The sequence below is a fragment of the Parasteatoda tepidariorum genome, chromosome 4 (assembly GCF_043381705.1).
Source record: "Parasteatoda tepidariorum isolate YZ-2023 chromosome 4, CAS_Ptep_4.0, whole genome shotgun sequence".
NCBI classification, from domain to species: Eukaryota; Metazoa; Arthropoda; class Arachnida; order Araneae; family Theridiidae; genus Parasteatoda; species Parasteatoda tepidariorum.
In genome coordinates, this window is record NC_092207.1 from 11,731,225 (window position 1) to 11,746,144 (window position 14,920).

The 14,920-nt window shown below is 27.1% G+C and overlaps 1 protein-coding gene across 1 annotated transcript in view; it reads right to left on the reverse strand.

Moving 5' to 3' along the window:
- The window catches only part of LOC107441855 (T-cell activation inhibitor, mitochondrial), an 18,003-nt gene continuing 3,083 nt past the window's right edge, over positions 1–14,920 (reverse strand). The window contains exons 2-9 of the mRNA XM_043040165.2: positions 12,826–12,976; positions 10,829–10,952; positions 8,793–9,063; positions 6,048–6,268; positions 4,345–4,436; positions 2,615–2,859; positions 1,277–1,408; positions 1–387 (exon numbers count right to left, since the gene is read on the reverse strand). Of these exons, the coding sequence (XP_042896099.1) occupies positions 144–387; positions 1,277–1,408; positions 2,615–2,859; positions 4,345–4,436; positions 6,048–6,268; positions 8,793–9,063; positions 10,829–10,952; positions 12,826–12,976 (1,480 nt within the window). The 3' untranslated portion in view covers positions 1–143. The remainder of the gene's footprint in view (positions 388–1,276; positions 1,409–2,614; positions 2,860–4,344; positions 4,437–6,047; positions 6,269–8,792; positions 9,064–10,828; positions 10,953–12,825; positions 12,977–14,920) is intronic.

The window sequence follows — 14,920 nt, forward strand, 5'->3', positions numbered from 1 at the left end:
GAAAAAGAAATAAGGCTTTATTATTTATCACAATGGCACAACCAGTTATAGTAAACAAGCCACTTTTTTAAAACTCCGAGAAATGTCAACAATTATTATACTACAAAAATATACATCTCTATTCTACAATTAAATAATGTTCATCACAAATTCTTACTCATCCAGTCCCAAGGAATACACATCTCACCATCTTGCAGTATAGAATAGTAATTTGTTATTCGCAATCTTAAATCCAACAATTTGCACCCAAAATAGGTTGGCTCTTCTAGTAATCTCTCGCAGCAGTGAACCATTAGGTCTGGGGTGATGTTGTCATCTTTTTCTAATGAACTTAACCCAAGTTCAGACATGCTCTGCATATAAACTTTCAGCTCTTTTCTTTTCATTCTGAAAAAAAAAAAAAAGAGAGAATCACAAATAAATATCCAAATTAAGCACATTATTTGACTGCACTTCTACTCGCAAATAACATTTATACCAATATTTTATTTCAGAGCTGGCGCTGAACAGCCAATCCAAATCTGAGTTTACAACTACTAATTTTCAACTCCATATAACTTGTAATTATTAACCCAACCCAGAAGACAAGGGAGCTCCGGAATAAAGCACTGGGACCAAACTAGCCTTCATGGAGGACATTTTGATGGAAATTCACTGCATTTGCATTACATGAAGAGGAAAATCACAAAAACTTCTTAACACATTAAAAATTTTTTTGCTTTTTAATTATAAATATTGATAAAAACATATTTTTTAAATCATTAGAAGCTCAAAGTCTAGGTTTAATTTAATGTTAGTGTATGAACCCGTTAAAAGAAAGAATATCTATTTATAGAATTTGATTTTAGATACAAGAACTTCCTAACAGAAAGATTTATTGGAAATTTTTCATTCAGAAAAAAAATTAAAAGGATTAAATATAAATTCAAGAATCAAACAAAATTAAAAAGCTAGGAGTATCTTATGTCTATAATAGAATAGCATACGTCCATATAATATTATTCTACAGTTAAAATGTTCTCCCCCCCCCTTTTTTTTAAAGATATTAATATGCAGTTTCTAATATCCTATAACTTTTTAAAAGATCTTAGCAGTCTTACTTTTTAAAAGATTCTAAAAATATAATTTCATTAATTAAAATTAATTACTAGGCAATAAGATATAAATTTATGAAATGGTAATAAATGGAGCACCCAACATATTGAATCATCAAATGATTAATAAAATTATAGCAATTTCATGACATTTTCCATTAAAATACAAATAATATTCTCACGTGTTGTACAACTGCAACCTATGATTAGCCTCTTCCATATTTTTTGAAATAAAATCCACTAGCAAAAGTGCTGGACATGAAGCGGGCACAATGAATTGACCAGTGGGTGATAACATAAGTGGACCAGCTTCACTGCAAAAAAAAGACTTTATTGAGCAATTACAAACTATGTATAATATTTACTGCATTGATTTTAAAAAGAAAACTTACTAATTAGAACATAAAACTAAAAAATTTTGATAAAGAGAAATTACAGTATTTCTTTTTAAATAAAAAAAGCCATAAAAAATTCTTAGAAGCATGTATCGCAATGTTTCAATGAATACTCCTACAATACAACAATAAAAAGGAACTGCTTAAAAACTATATATTTGTCGGAAATGAAAAGAAGAAATTTCTTTTAACTAAATAACTTTCTTTTATAATTAAATTCAAGTATCTCCATCAATTCAGTTACGAAGTATGTAAGTAAAAATTATATCAAGAACTTGATATGAGAGGCAAACTTTAAAAATGCATGAATTTCAAACTCAAATTAAAAAATTACTTAATGATATTCATAAGCAAAATTTTAAAAAAAGTTATTACACAGTAATTTCAAAACTCATCACCTAATTGTAAATGTTACATCTTTAAAAAGCACCATTAAGAATTCAAAATAACTGAAAACTAACAATAATTTTAAATTCATGTCCATTGTAAATTCATTTTTTAAAAAAAATTATAAAATTTAGCAAAATTCAGTTTGTATTAAATGTATTGAAATTATCATGTCACATAAAATTTTACAATAATTGCATAGCAAAGCAAAGCAAAGCAAAAAAAAAAAATTAATAATGAAGTTACAAAATTACTGTAAATACTATTTGGTAAATATTTTATTTAAAAAATTGCCAGAAATTAATTTTTATTTACATAATATTCTATTAATTAATTTTATGAATAAATATAAATTGATCAATTAATTATTTACAAAAAAATATGATTTAATATTAGTAAGAATGTGCACACGTTGTTTGTTAAAGTAGAAATATTTTCTCGGAATACTACATTTGGAATTTAAACTTAGGGAAACTTAGCTTGTCTCGAACCGTCTCCCCCTGGGAAGGGTTCATTCAATTTACAAAACAATAATGAAGATAAACAAATTTGAGAAGGGTCCGATTAAAAGATAAAATTATTTCGTGAAGGGTCCGTTTTTATGAAAATATATTTCGTGAAGGGTCCGTTAACGCACCCAAATTTCTTTTAAACTGACCCCTGGAATGTAACACTTATTCCTATAGAAATTAATGTAGAATCCTTTGAAACAAAAACAAAAATATTGCTACATCTTACCACTCAACAACTATCTGGAATTTATCCAATCTCCGAGGCCATGATGATGGATATCCATGTACCCAACGATGCTTGTAAAGAGCAGACGTTAGCTTGCCAAGCTGTTGACTATATTTTTGAACCATCACAGCAGGCTGGAATTTTCTGTGATCCACTAGAATTCCTCTCAAAACTTCAGAAAGCGATCTCTCCGCTTGAGGCACTTGACTAAGCAATTCATCAAACTGGCCAACTGACTGTATCATCTAATAAACAACAGCACATCTCAATACAGGTTTCAAAATATAAAAACAAAAAATAATGGGCAATTTTGGGATGATGGTCTTCGTTACAATTTTATTCTTGTTAATGACATATGAAAATTGGTTAAGTAAAGAAAGTAAATTATTCTTGCAATAGCCAGAAACAACAGCCTGGGGAGCTTAAGGCTCTATAGTTTTGAGACTAATGGCACAATGATGAATGAAAAAACAAATACAGTAAGACCTCAATTATCTGAGCTAATTGGGACCGCTAGTACCTCCGATATTGGATATCTCGGTTAAAAGAAACCATGTATAAAAACCTTCCGTGCTTGCGAATTTAACTACTTTTAAACTAAAAAACAATAGAGCATTTTTTAAATGATAAAAATAAACAAATATGAACTTATGTTTCAAAGCTAAAAAGATTTAAAAAGGAAATCAACTGGTATTCAATAGGGTCACATGACCACTGTTAACAAAGCATTCATAGATGTTGTCTTCTCAGAAGGTAATATTTCTTGGAAGTTGAGTGCTTTTGTGGGGAAGATGTGCCTGAAATATGGACAACAAACTAAAATGTGTAGAATTTTTTCCAAGCTCATTTTTGAAAGGAGGAAGAAAAAAAAAAAGATTAAAAAAAAAATTAGACTTCGTTATTGCCTTGGTAAACAGAAACCTCGGTTAATCAAAGTTCTACTGTAGTTGTCATCCAGGTAGCAGAATTTACATCGTCAATCTCCAGCACTATCTTCATAGACCCCAAGTTGTCTTAGACACTAAGGCCGTAAATCTGCGATTATTATTATTTTTTTAAAAAATTAGCTCAATTCAACTTAACAAAGCAAACGTGTTTAAACTTTTTATTTTAGATTCAACTTAAAATTTATAAAATGATGCTTAATGCAAAATAAATCTGTAAGCTGTAAAAGCCAATAATCGAGTAACACATTTTTTTTTTCTCCTTTTGTGGTGTTATGACAATTCAGCTTTGCAATTTTGATATGAAACAAGTTTCAAGATGCTTTAAAAAAAAGGCTACTGTTAAAATATTTGGAAGTTTGAGGAATTTCAAAACATCAGTTAAGGAAAATATCAACAATGCATGTTTCATAGAATTTGCATATTCGTTTAAATATGATTTAAAATATGCAAAATAATTTAAAAGTTCTTCACATGTTTTTACTTATTATGTGACCAGTAAATTTACTTAGGGAGAAAAAACCATTTATTTTTGGTTAGACAATCATAATGGTGTTTCCTGTTAAACCTTGAAATGCTTTATTTCCTATTTATTGATTAATCAAACATTTTTTTAAAAAGTATACCAGTTTAAAATTATTTTATTTATAATAAGTATATTTTTTCTCACTTTTTCAGTCCAGATTTTACACATTATTAAAACACTAGTAAGAAATAAAATTTTAAAAAAAAGAGCTAAATATACTAAAAATGCTAGCATTTAACTTAATACAAATGCTAACTCACATCAATCCAATGATTACGAACATCTTCACTGCTGAGAATGATGTGACCTTCAAAACTCACACCAGTTTGCCTGCCGAAAACAAGGGTTCGACCTTAAAAAGATATTTCAATCATGATTACCAGCACATTCCACCCTTCAAATAACTAAAAAAAAAATATGACTATCAGAAAATAACACTCAAAACTGGTAGTTAATAACAGCTTATATTAGAAATAATTTTAAAAAAAAGCTAACTATGTAGTAGGCAATTGATTTTTGTCAATTTTGTGATAAGTTGCTATTGTAACTTTAAACTCTTCCACAATAGCAAGTATTGAAATCTAGAGTTTAGTTATCTGGAATTAAAGTCAAATATAAATAAACGAAAAAAACAATTACATATTCAATTTCTAGTCAATGAGAAAAATTATTAGTTACAAAATAACAATTCCAGTTCAGTTATATATTATTAAAGTCAAGTAATGTAACTCAAATTTGTATTGAAGTAAAAATCAATATAATTATTTTTATCAACATCGCCTATTCACGAAATAGATACATTCAACCCTGAGTGAATTATAAAAACAGAAATTAAAAATATATAAATTACATAATAAAAATGCTGTTTCTATAACAATGCATAAATGGGTTAAAGTAATTTTGCTGACATACGACCCTCCAACAAGCATACTTTTCAGGGGAAAAAATAAATTTTGTATAAATAAGGGTAATAAATTACTACCTAGCTCTGATTGTTATGGTTAGAGAGACAGAATTTCAAAATATTTTAATGTTAACAACTACATTTACTGTCAAATAAAATTCACACAGTAAGAAGCTTAAAACAGAGTTGCTACAATATTTTTAGCATGAAAAATTAAATCACTAAATGGAGATTAAGAATGTAGAGTCTTATTTTGGATACATCAGCATTTAGTTCCACTGAATGTACTTTGAGGACAAGGGAAAGAAAAAGAAAAATACAGAGATTTCGGTACTTTCTACCACATGTATATATATGTGTGAGTGCATGTATGTATATATAGATAATTTTATTACAATTCATAGTCTAAAATCCATTCCTTCAGTAATTATCCAAAACAAAAAGTTTCCCCTAACAAAAGATTCCGTACTAATGATTGAAAAAAATGTTTTTTTTTTAAATCTTAAAATTATTTAACAAATTATTACGAAAGTTATTTTCCTGAAAGAAATACAGATAGTTTGACCTAAATGAAGAGAACTATTTAAAAGTGTTAATTCTTCCCCACTTTCATCCCTTGATCATGATATAATTATGGATTTTTCAACCCTTCTCTGTAAAAAAAATTTCTATAAAAAGTGTGAATTTCCTCAGAGCTTTGCTAATCCTCAACACTATTAAAGTGATTCAATAAAATATGCTTTGATATTGCCTGATTGATCAAAGAACCCAGTTCACCTACGTACTACATGATATAAATATATATTTATTTAGTCATTCTAATCCTTTTTTTTTCTAATTCAATTATATGTAAAATCATTTATCAATAAACTTTTAGCAAGTAGCTAACTATGATTCAGCAAGGTAGCAAAACCCCATAATGAATCAAAAAATTATGTAATACAAAAATAAATTTTGTCAATAAAGACATTTTTTAAAAAAAAGAAAAATATTTTTTCCTGAAATAGTAAAATCTCAAAACTAAATTGAAAATTATATAGTAGTAACATTAGGAATTACCAGACAGAGTACTCATAATATCGGGATGCTGAAGATACAGAGTTTTGAAGCTTTGCAGACAACCCCTGAAGTGTGTGATACCCCAGCCACAATTCCAAACAATTTCTTTTAAATGTAAAAGCTCTTTCAATTCTTTGCACAATCTTTCTGTTTCATCCCTTAAAGGTTGACTAGCTTGTAATCTAATGAGTGCTTTTTCAGCATTCTTGTTGAGCCAAAACCTATTTTAGAATGAAAGTATAACACTAAGGCTATGAGTGTTACAGTAATTATAAATTGTTGCAAAACAGACAAGAGTTGATTTTTTTTTCAGCATTAGAGGTATTGCATACTCGTTGACACTGTTTTTGTTTATTTACCTATCTTTGTTCAAACTAAAGTTTAAAGTAAAAGCAGATTTTGTTTTGATACCTTTTATACAAAATTATATTTGATACCTTTTATACAAAATAGATTTAATCAGAAAAGTGGCATTTATAATACAAGTCAAGGAATGGGGCAAATTAATTGAAAAAGGACAGTTATTTTTTCACCTACTATTAACAGTAACATCAAAGAATGGAGAATAACGCACCAAGCCAGCAATATGTTTTTAAGTTAATTATTTTACTATCCTCTCATTTCAAAATTCACTAATTTTATTCCTAAAGTACTTCAATAAATATATGATTTTCAATGAGGGTCGCACCAGACTTAGCCTGGCAGAAAGTCAAGCCTCCCCAAACTGGGAGACTCAAACAAATGAATTGAAAATACTTAAATTAAAACATATTTTACACTTCATACTNTTTGCATAAAATTGTCTTTGGAAAAACAAATTTTGTATTTTGTCATTTAAAATTGCATTCTTTAAAATGATGTAAAAAATTGTAAAACTTACAATTCATAAGTTTTTTGAATATTAGTAAATAAAAAAATATTTATTAAAAGCTACATTTTGCATAAAATTGTCTTTGGAAAAACAAATTTTGTATTTTGTCATTTAAAATTGCATTCTTTAAAATGATGTAAAAAATTGTAAAACTTACAATTCATAAGTTTTTTGAATATTAGTAAATAAAAAAATATTTATTAAAAGCTACATTTTGCATAAAATTGTCTTTGGAAAAACAAATTTTGTATTTTGTCATTTAAAATTGCATTCTTTAAAATGATGTAAAAAATTGTAAAACTTACAATTCATAAGTTTTTTGAATATTAGTAAATAAAAAAATATTTATTAAAAGCTACATTTTGCATAAAATTGTCTTTGGAAAAACAAATTTTGTATTTTGTCATTTAAAATTGCATTCTTTAAAATGATGTAAAAAATTGTAAAACTTACAATTCATAAGTTTTTTGAATATTAGTAAATAAAAAAATATTTATTAAAAGCTACATTTTGCATAAAATTGTCTTTGGAAAAACAAATTTTGTATTTTGTCATTTAAAATTGCATTCTTTAAAATGATGTAAAAAATTGTAAAACTTACAATTCATAAGTTTTTTGAATATTAGTAAATAAAAAAATATTTATTAAAAGCTACATTTTGCATAAAATTGTCTTTGGAAAAACAAATTTTGTATTTTGTCATTTAAAATTGCATTCTTTAAAATGATGTAAAAAATTGTAAAACTTACAATTCATAAGTTTTTTGAATATTAGTAAATAAAAAAATATTTATTAAAAGCTACATTTTGCATAAAATTGTCTTTGGAAAAACAAATTTTGTATTTTGTCATTTAAAATTGCATTCTTTAAAATGATGTAAAAAATTGTAAAACTTACGATTCATAAGTTTTTTGAATATTAGTAAATAAAAAAATATTTACTAAAAGCTACATTTTGCATAAAATTGTCTTTGGAAAAACAAATTTTGTAATTGTATGCAAAATCTATTTAATTTGCTTAAAAAGCTTTTGAGATATGATGAAATAAGCAAAAAGTTAAATGTACATTAAGACAAAAATACTAAACTAATTATATATCTTGAAAAATTTTTCAGGAAAAAAATTAAAATCTCTTAAGTTTTCGTGTTTTCTTTAGTTTTTATTTTAATTGAGTATTTTTATTTTAATGCGTTTTTTTAAATTTTAAAACATATTAAGTTAGAATACGTATTAATCGTTAGTTAGCTAAGGAAAAAGAAGTTCATTCTAAATGATTGTGGGAAAATTTTTTCTTTTTCATTAGATACAAAATTCTTGCTAAGAAATAAATAAATAAAAATTATGATTTACCGAAAAATAAAATAATATAACAAAAAATCAAATTTATTGAAAGACTTAAGATATTTACTTTATTTTACTGCTGGTATTAATTCACAGATGATTTGTCACTTATAATGCTCAAACCCGTAGTTTTGCAATTTTGAACCGAACTTGGAGTACAAGGGAGCTCTTCGGTAACGCTTTAGAACAGATTCACGATCATAGAGTATAAGATTTGAAACAAGCTTGCATTTGCACTTTACATCAATAGAAAAAAAAGAAGAAAAAAACATGAAAATATTCCATGGTTAAGATGATAGAAAGTTTACTCTCGCCCATGGCATAATCCCAATACCACTCACGTTACAGTATGTCGAAACTGTTTCCAGTGCAAACCGAGAGCAGTATACTAATAAACATGGGTACTCAAACCAAAGTCTCATCAATGGGAAGTGAGCGCTAAATCACTTACCGTATAAGCCACATTGACTCTAGAATATTAATTATTTAAGTTCACAATGAACAAAAAAAACGAGAGAGAATGAAAAATAGTACTTCATATCCATATCAGGTTCATTTCTAATTCGTTGTTCAATATCTTCAGCTGCTTGTTGTGCTTCTCTCCACCAGGTAGAGTGGAATTTATCATCAGCTGGCTGAGAAGTGGGCGGTTCTTTGGGCTTCTTATTTACCTTAATTGATGGTTTGGATTTTTTTAAGGCATCCAGATAGTCGGTTGACAATTGGCAAGTAGATAAAATCTTATGAAGAAGGCGATGTACATCTTTATCAAGAAGGTGAATATTTACATGCTTAAAAGATGCGCCTAGGAATTTGAATGAAAAATCTAAATTAATCTAACGTAGGAAGCATTTATCTACAGAAATTTGTGAATGTTTTAATACAAATATCGATATGAGATTTTATTTAAAATTCTCTGAATATGAATCTCATTAAGTCATTCTTAAATCATGCGAATATGTATCGCGATGCTTGATTTTAAAATTGTGTTAATACGAATCTCAATGCTTCACTTTAAAATTGTATGAATACAAATCTCGATGTATCATTGGAAAATCCCGTGATTACAAATTCTGAAGTATAATTTTTAAGTCACTTGAACATTAATCATAATAATGGCTCTTAAATTATGTGAATACGAAATGCGATATTTGATATAAAATCGTGAAAATACGGAACATGATGCTCCATCTTAAATTGTGTAAATAGGAATCACGATATGTGATTTTAAATCATGTGAATGTGATTTTAAATCGTGTTGGCATTGGTAGAAAAAATCGTAAAAGTGAATCTTTTTTCTTCAAGGGAATTTGAAGAAGGCAAACGGAAGTCAGATTTTTTTCTTTTTCAGAAACAGTAAAAAAAAAATTTCGACGGTGAAAATTTTCCATTAACGGCATTTGTGTATATTATACAGGTCTGATTTTGGTCCTCAAAACGTTCTTGTTAAAACATAAGTTAACAATTTGAAAACTTTTTAGTTTTTTTTGTGAAATTAGTGGCAAGCAAAAATGCTAGCCAAGCTAGCACCTTAAAACTGAAATTTCATGATCATGTTTAAAGTAAAAAGATATTCAGAATCTTTTTTTCCCTAATAGATTATCCTCTACTTGCAAACATTAAAGGTCAATTGTGCGAAAAAAAGGAATCAAAGATTCTCCATATCGTTTGAAATGTATTTTTGTTTACTTTAAGTGAAAGACAAGCAAATTTTTTAACAGGGTAGTCTACGATCCGTTCCCAACAAATGCTTGGTCATTTCTAAAGGAGATTTGAAAATCAGATTGATAGCGTCAAAAATTGGTGCGCTAAAAAAGTATTTTTGTTTACTTTAAGTGAAAAACAAGCAAATTTTTTATCAGGGTAGCATATGATCCGTTCCTAACAGATGCTTGGTCATTTCTAAAGGACATTTGAAAATCAGATTGATAGCATCAAAAATTGGTGCGCTAAAAAAGTGGTCGTTGTAGGAGGTGGTGGTACAATAAATGAGAAGAAGTTTCACTGTATAATAAAACATGGTGCATAGCCAAATCTTTCAACAAAAAATAAGCACCTTTTAAGTATTTCTTAAGCACTCAAAAATATTTTTAAGCACTATATACATTAAAAAAACGTAAAATAATTTTCAAAGACTTTGCATGATCATGATAAAATAATGTAAAACACATAAAATGATTGGCGCTTTCATACGCTATGGGCCGATGGTATGCCGAAATGCATTGAGGTCGAATGAATTGTAAAAACATTGAATAGAACAATGTGAAAAGCATGCTTTTGCATAATACATGGCGAAAATCGACATGGTAAAGACATTAAGCACTTTTTAAAAACACCCAATGAAAAAAGCACCTCTAAGGGCTTTTACAAAACAAAAATCTAAAATAAGTACCTTTAAGCACTCTTTAAAAATGGTATGCACCATGTAAAAAGTAGAAAAATTATTTCAAAAAAATTAGAAAAGCGTAAATGATAGAAAACTGAAAATTAAAAAATTCAAAGCAGAACCGGGGAAAATTTAATAATAATATTATTATTACTATTTGTAGCATCTCATACAAACTACTTACTCTTGTTGACTTTAGGCTGTCCATCTTTCAGACAAAATGTTAATGATATTGGACTTGTGGGCAAATTTTTCAAAACTGTTTCCAAATAGAAATTCAGCTGCTTCAAAGAATTTTCATTTATTTCCTATAAAAATAATAAAGTTTTTCAATCTTTAAAAATAAACTAAAACCATAAGAAGCAAACTAGAAATTAAAATTTTATCATTTCAAAAATAAAATAAAAATTTAGCATGTCTAATAAATTTATGAAAACAGGCACTAAAATTAGAAATAATTGTTATGTATGTCATTAATTGCTATTTACATTATTATGTCATTTATTGATATTTACATTAAATAATAGATTTAGTTTTAAAAGATTTATACATATAAAGCAAAGAATATTAAAAATTATTGTATCATTTATATTATGAAAAAAAAATTATACTACCTAAATAAAGAAATGAATTTATCATAAAACTAAATACACAATTACAAGGTAACTTGCTTGTTTCTTAAAAAAAAGTTAATACTTTTATAACTGTTATAAGTTATTTTTCTCTGACAACCTTCCACAGAATTTATTGAAACAAAAAAGGAGCCTCTGAAGACTTGCAAATGTAACTGCCTAACATGAAACCTGATTTTAAGTCTTAATGTAAGCAATGAAAAATTTTCATTCACATTAAATATTTCAGAGTTAATTCATTTGATATATTTCGGAATTAATTTTTTAAAAGTCAAGGTTCTACCAAAAGAAGTTTGATTGTTCAGGGTTCTGGGGCTGAAAAAAATTGGAAACCACTGACATGAATTAGTTGTGAATTAAAAATGAATTCTGACTAACTTTTAAACAACAGTGCTCAACAATAAACCCAAGATACACAGGATATATATATATATATATTTTTTTTAGTCTGAAATCAGGAGTATTAGACGATTCCTGTGACTTTCTAAAATGTTCACTATTTCGAAAACTTGGCAAATTTAAACGAACACAAATGTTAAAAACAGTGGTGGAGAAAACTACATTATTTTTGTAGTTTGCTACAACTACTTTGTTACAAATGTAGTTAATTACAATTACAACTACTTTTTTTTTTACTGTAGTGACAACAAACTACTTTGGAATCATAGTAACTACTTTAAAGAGACAAACTTTGCTGGAGAACTTAATTTACATTTATGTTCCAATAGGTTTTGAATAAGAAATTGACTTACATTAAATATAAGAGAACAGTTAAGTACATTGAAAATATATAAGTTAAATATTTATGTTTACATGAACCAGTTTGTTATTCCAAATTTTTTTCATCTAACTTTCAACTTCTGGACAGCAAATATTTGATTTAAGAAATATGAAATTATCAGATACTTGAAAAATTGTTTCATTGTGATAAAAAAATTTTTGTTATTTATTTTCGCAGGGGAGACATCCACAGGGGTGATTGCGAGCCCAACTCAAAAATCCTGAAAATTTCTTGAGTAAAATCATTAATGACGCATTTCAAAAAATTAATGTCTCTATAAATTTAGATCATAGATATTTTCAAAACATGACATTCTAAATAAATTACATGCAGCCTAATTTAAATGAATGATTATGTACAAATTTACTTTTATCTCTAATCACAATTATTATTCTAACAGGAAAAATATTTACAAATGAAAGAGATGCCAAGTATAAATTCTAGTTCTAATATTTTTAAATAAAATATACAGAAGTTTTTGTACATAAATGTGATCGATGATTTCTTAAAACTTCTGAATCTTGGATTTCCAGAAACTTCCGGACCGCGGTTAGCGAAAAATCCGGAAAACCAGATTTTTCTGGAGCACAATCATCTCTGGACATCCATTTAGTTTTGAATTAAAATGAAATAAATAAAGTTAAAATTAGCTGCACTTGACTAAGTGTAAAAGGTATTAAGAAAAACCATTTTTAATGTCAAAAGACTCTCCTGAAGTCTGAAAATAACTTTATATTGTTGACAACCATTCTGTACACTATGTATTACCTTCTCTCTAGGAAACTGATAAAATAAATCAGGATGCACTGCAAAATAAAAAGGTCTTAATGCAGCAGAAACTTCTTGTTGAGTTAATGGCACTGCACGTTGACAATTTGTCGAAAAACAACTACAGTATACTTGAAATGATTGCCTATTGCTAAAATGAAAAGAAAAAAATTATGTAACATCTATGTAATAGTTATTGCATATTTACTAAATACACATATAAAATAAATATTAAAAACTTAGAAGCTGTTTATTTTTTTTAACTTTAGGAAAACAATAAAATTAGTTAAAAAGTACTTCAACGTCTAGCAATTGCAAATCCAGTTCAATTTAAAACCTGTTTTCGATAATTGTTAAAACTAATCTCAATTCATTCTGCATTTTTCACTGCTAAATAAAATTTTATTGGCACTTTACCATTAGTTGAGGGCAAGCAAAATCACCTTTTTTTTAAAAAAAAAAAACAGTTATCAAGATAGTTAATAAACAATTGAATTAATAACCGAAAAGTCATTTTCGCATTCATGTTCAAAAATTTATCAATAATTGATTTTAACACTAGAAAGACAGACTGAAACTTTGTATATACCTATATTGCCCAAAAGACTGGATTGTGAAAGAATAACTAATGTGTAAAGAAATTTTTTTAAAATTAATTTCAATATTTTTTATATTATTTACAGTTATATAACAAGTTACTAGAAAATATTAACAATAAAAAAATTACATGTTGTACAAAAAGTCACAAAATTCTAAAAAATTGTGTCATTATATACCTCATTGTTTTTTTTTAATTGAAATTAAAAAGCAGTCAAAATGACTTCCTTGGGCAAATCTAGTGATAAAAATTAAAAGAAATTTTCAATCGATGAAGAATAACTTTCTCTTAAATTTAAATAACTACAAATTTGAAAACATTTATTATTAGCCCAAACTCAGAAGATTTTACCTTTAATGTAGAAAATGAAACCATTGTTCCATGCTGTATTTCATAAACATTATTTAAAATATTAAATGCAATATTTATTTTTTTTCTTTGACCTAAATCTATAAAAAATAATGAAAAGTGTATGAAAAATAAGTTTCATAAAAATTCCGCTTCTAAGGGTAATTACTGATTTCAGTTAATTGTTTGTTTCATCATTAATGACCTTGTTTTAAAAATTAATGACTCATGACATAAAATAAATGTAACTTTAATGAGGGGAGATTTCCCTAATCAATTACAATTTATTTTTCTGCTTTCTTTCCTCATGTTTTAAGTATTTTTTTTAAATATTTTTTTAGATTATAGCAATGGGTTATAAAAATTTCACTATTAATTTGGAAAATTGTTTTCTTTTTAATAACTATTTGGGGAGATTTCCGTATCGTAATCTGTGGCAAAATAATCACCAAGTCTTGGAAGCTTCCGGGCAGTGCCCCACGAGAAACTAAAAACAACATCACAGAAAGAGACCAACTCGAAAGGTATAACTCGTAGCTACCCCCGGGCAAACATCTACATCTTTTTTTTAAAAAAATTGCAAGTTTAAAATCTATTTAGCAGCTTGGAGATTGCAGTTGGCACGACAGATCACGATATGGAAATCTCCCCAACCATTTTATCAATTATCAACATTGATTGTAATTCATTTTGACCAGGGTTGGCAAGGTTTAGGACAGAATGGATTAATCCACGGTTTAAACCGTCCTGTCCAAAACCCCTTTGTCCAAACCTGTCTTAAACTGTCCAAAACCCTTTTACTCAAATTATGTCACAATTTTATCTGAACAATATTTAAGAGGTAAAATAAACATAGAACTAATAACATATTGATAATTAAATATACTAGAGAATATTTGTTTTTAAAAGTATAATGTTTTATTAATATTGTTTGACTCTTCAATTAAAACAAAGGAAGATTAATCAGTAAACAAGTTCAATTGGTCCTCTCATTCAATAGTACATAACTGAAGTTTGGCCTTGCCATACAGGTTAAAATATTAGGGACTAAGTGCTTGGTTCGTCATAAACAGGTTTATTTTATAGTATTATCTATAGTACTATTCAAGAATGCTTTTATTTCATTCATGTTCAATTCTTTTAGCATAG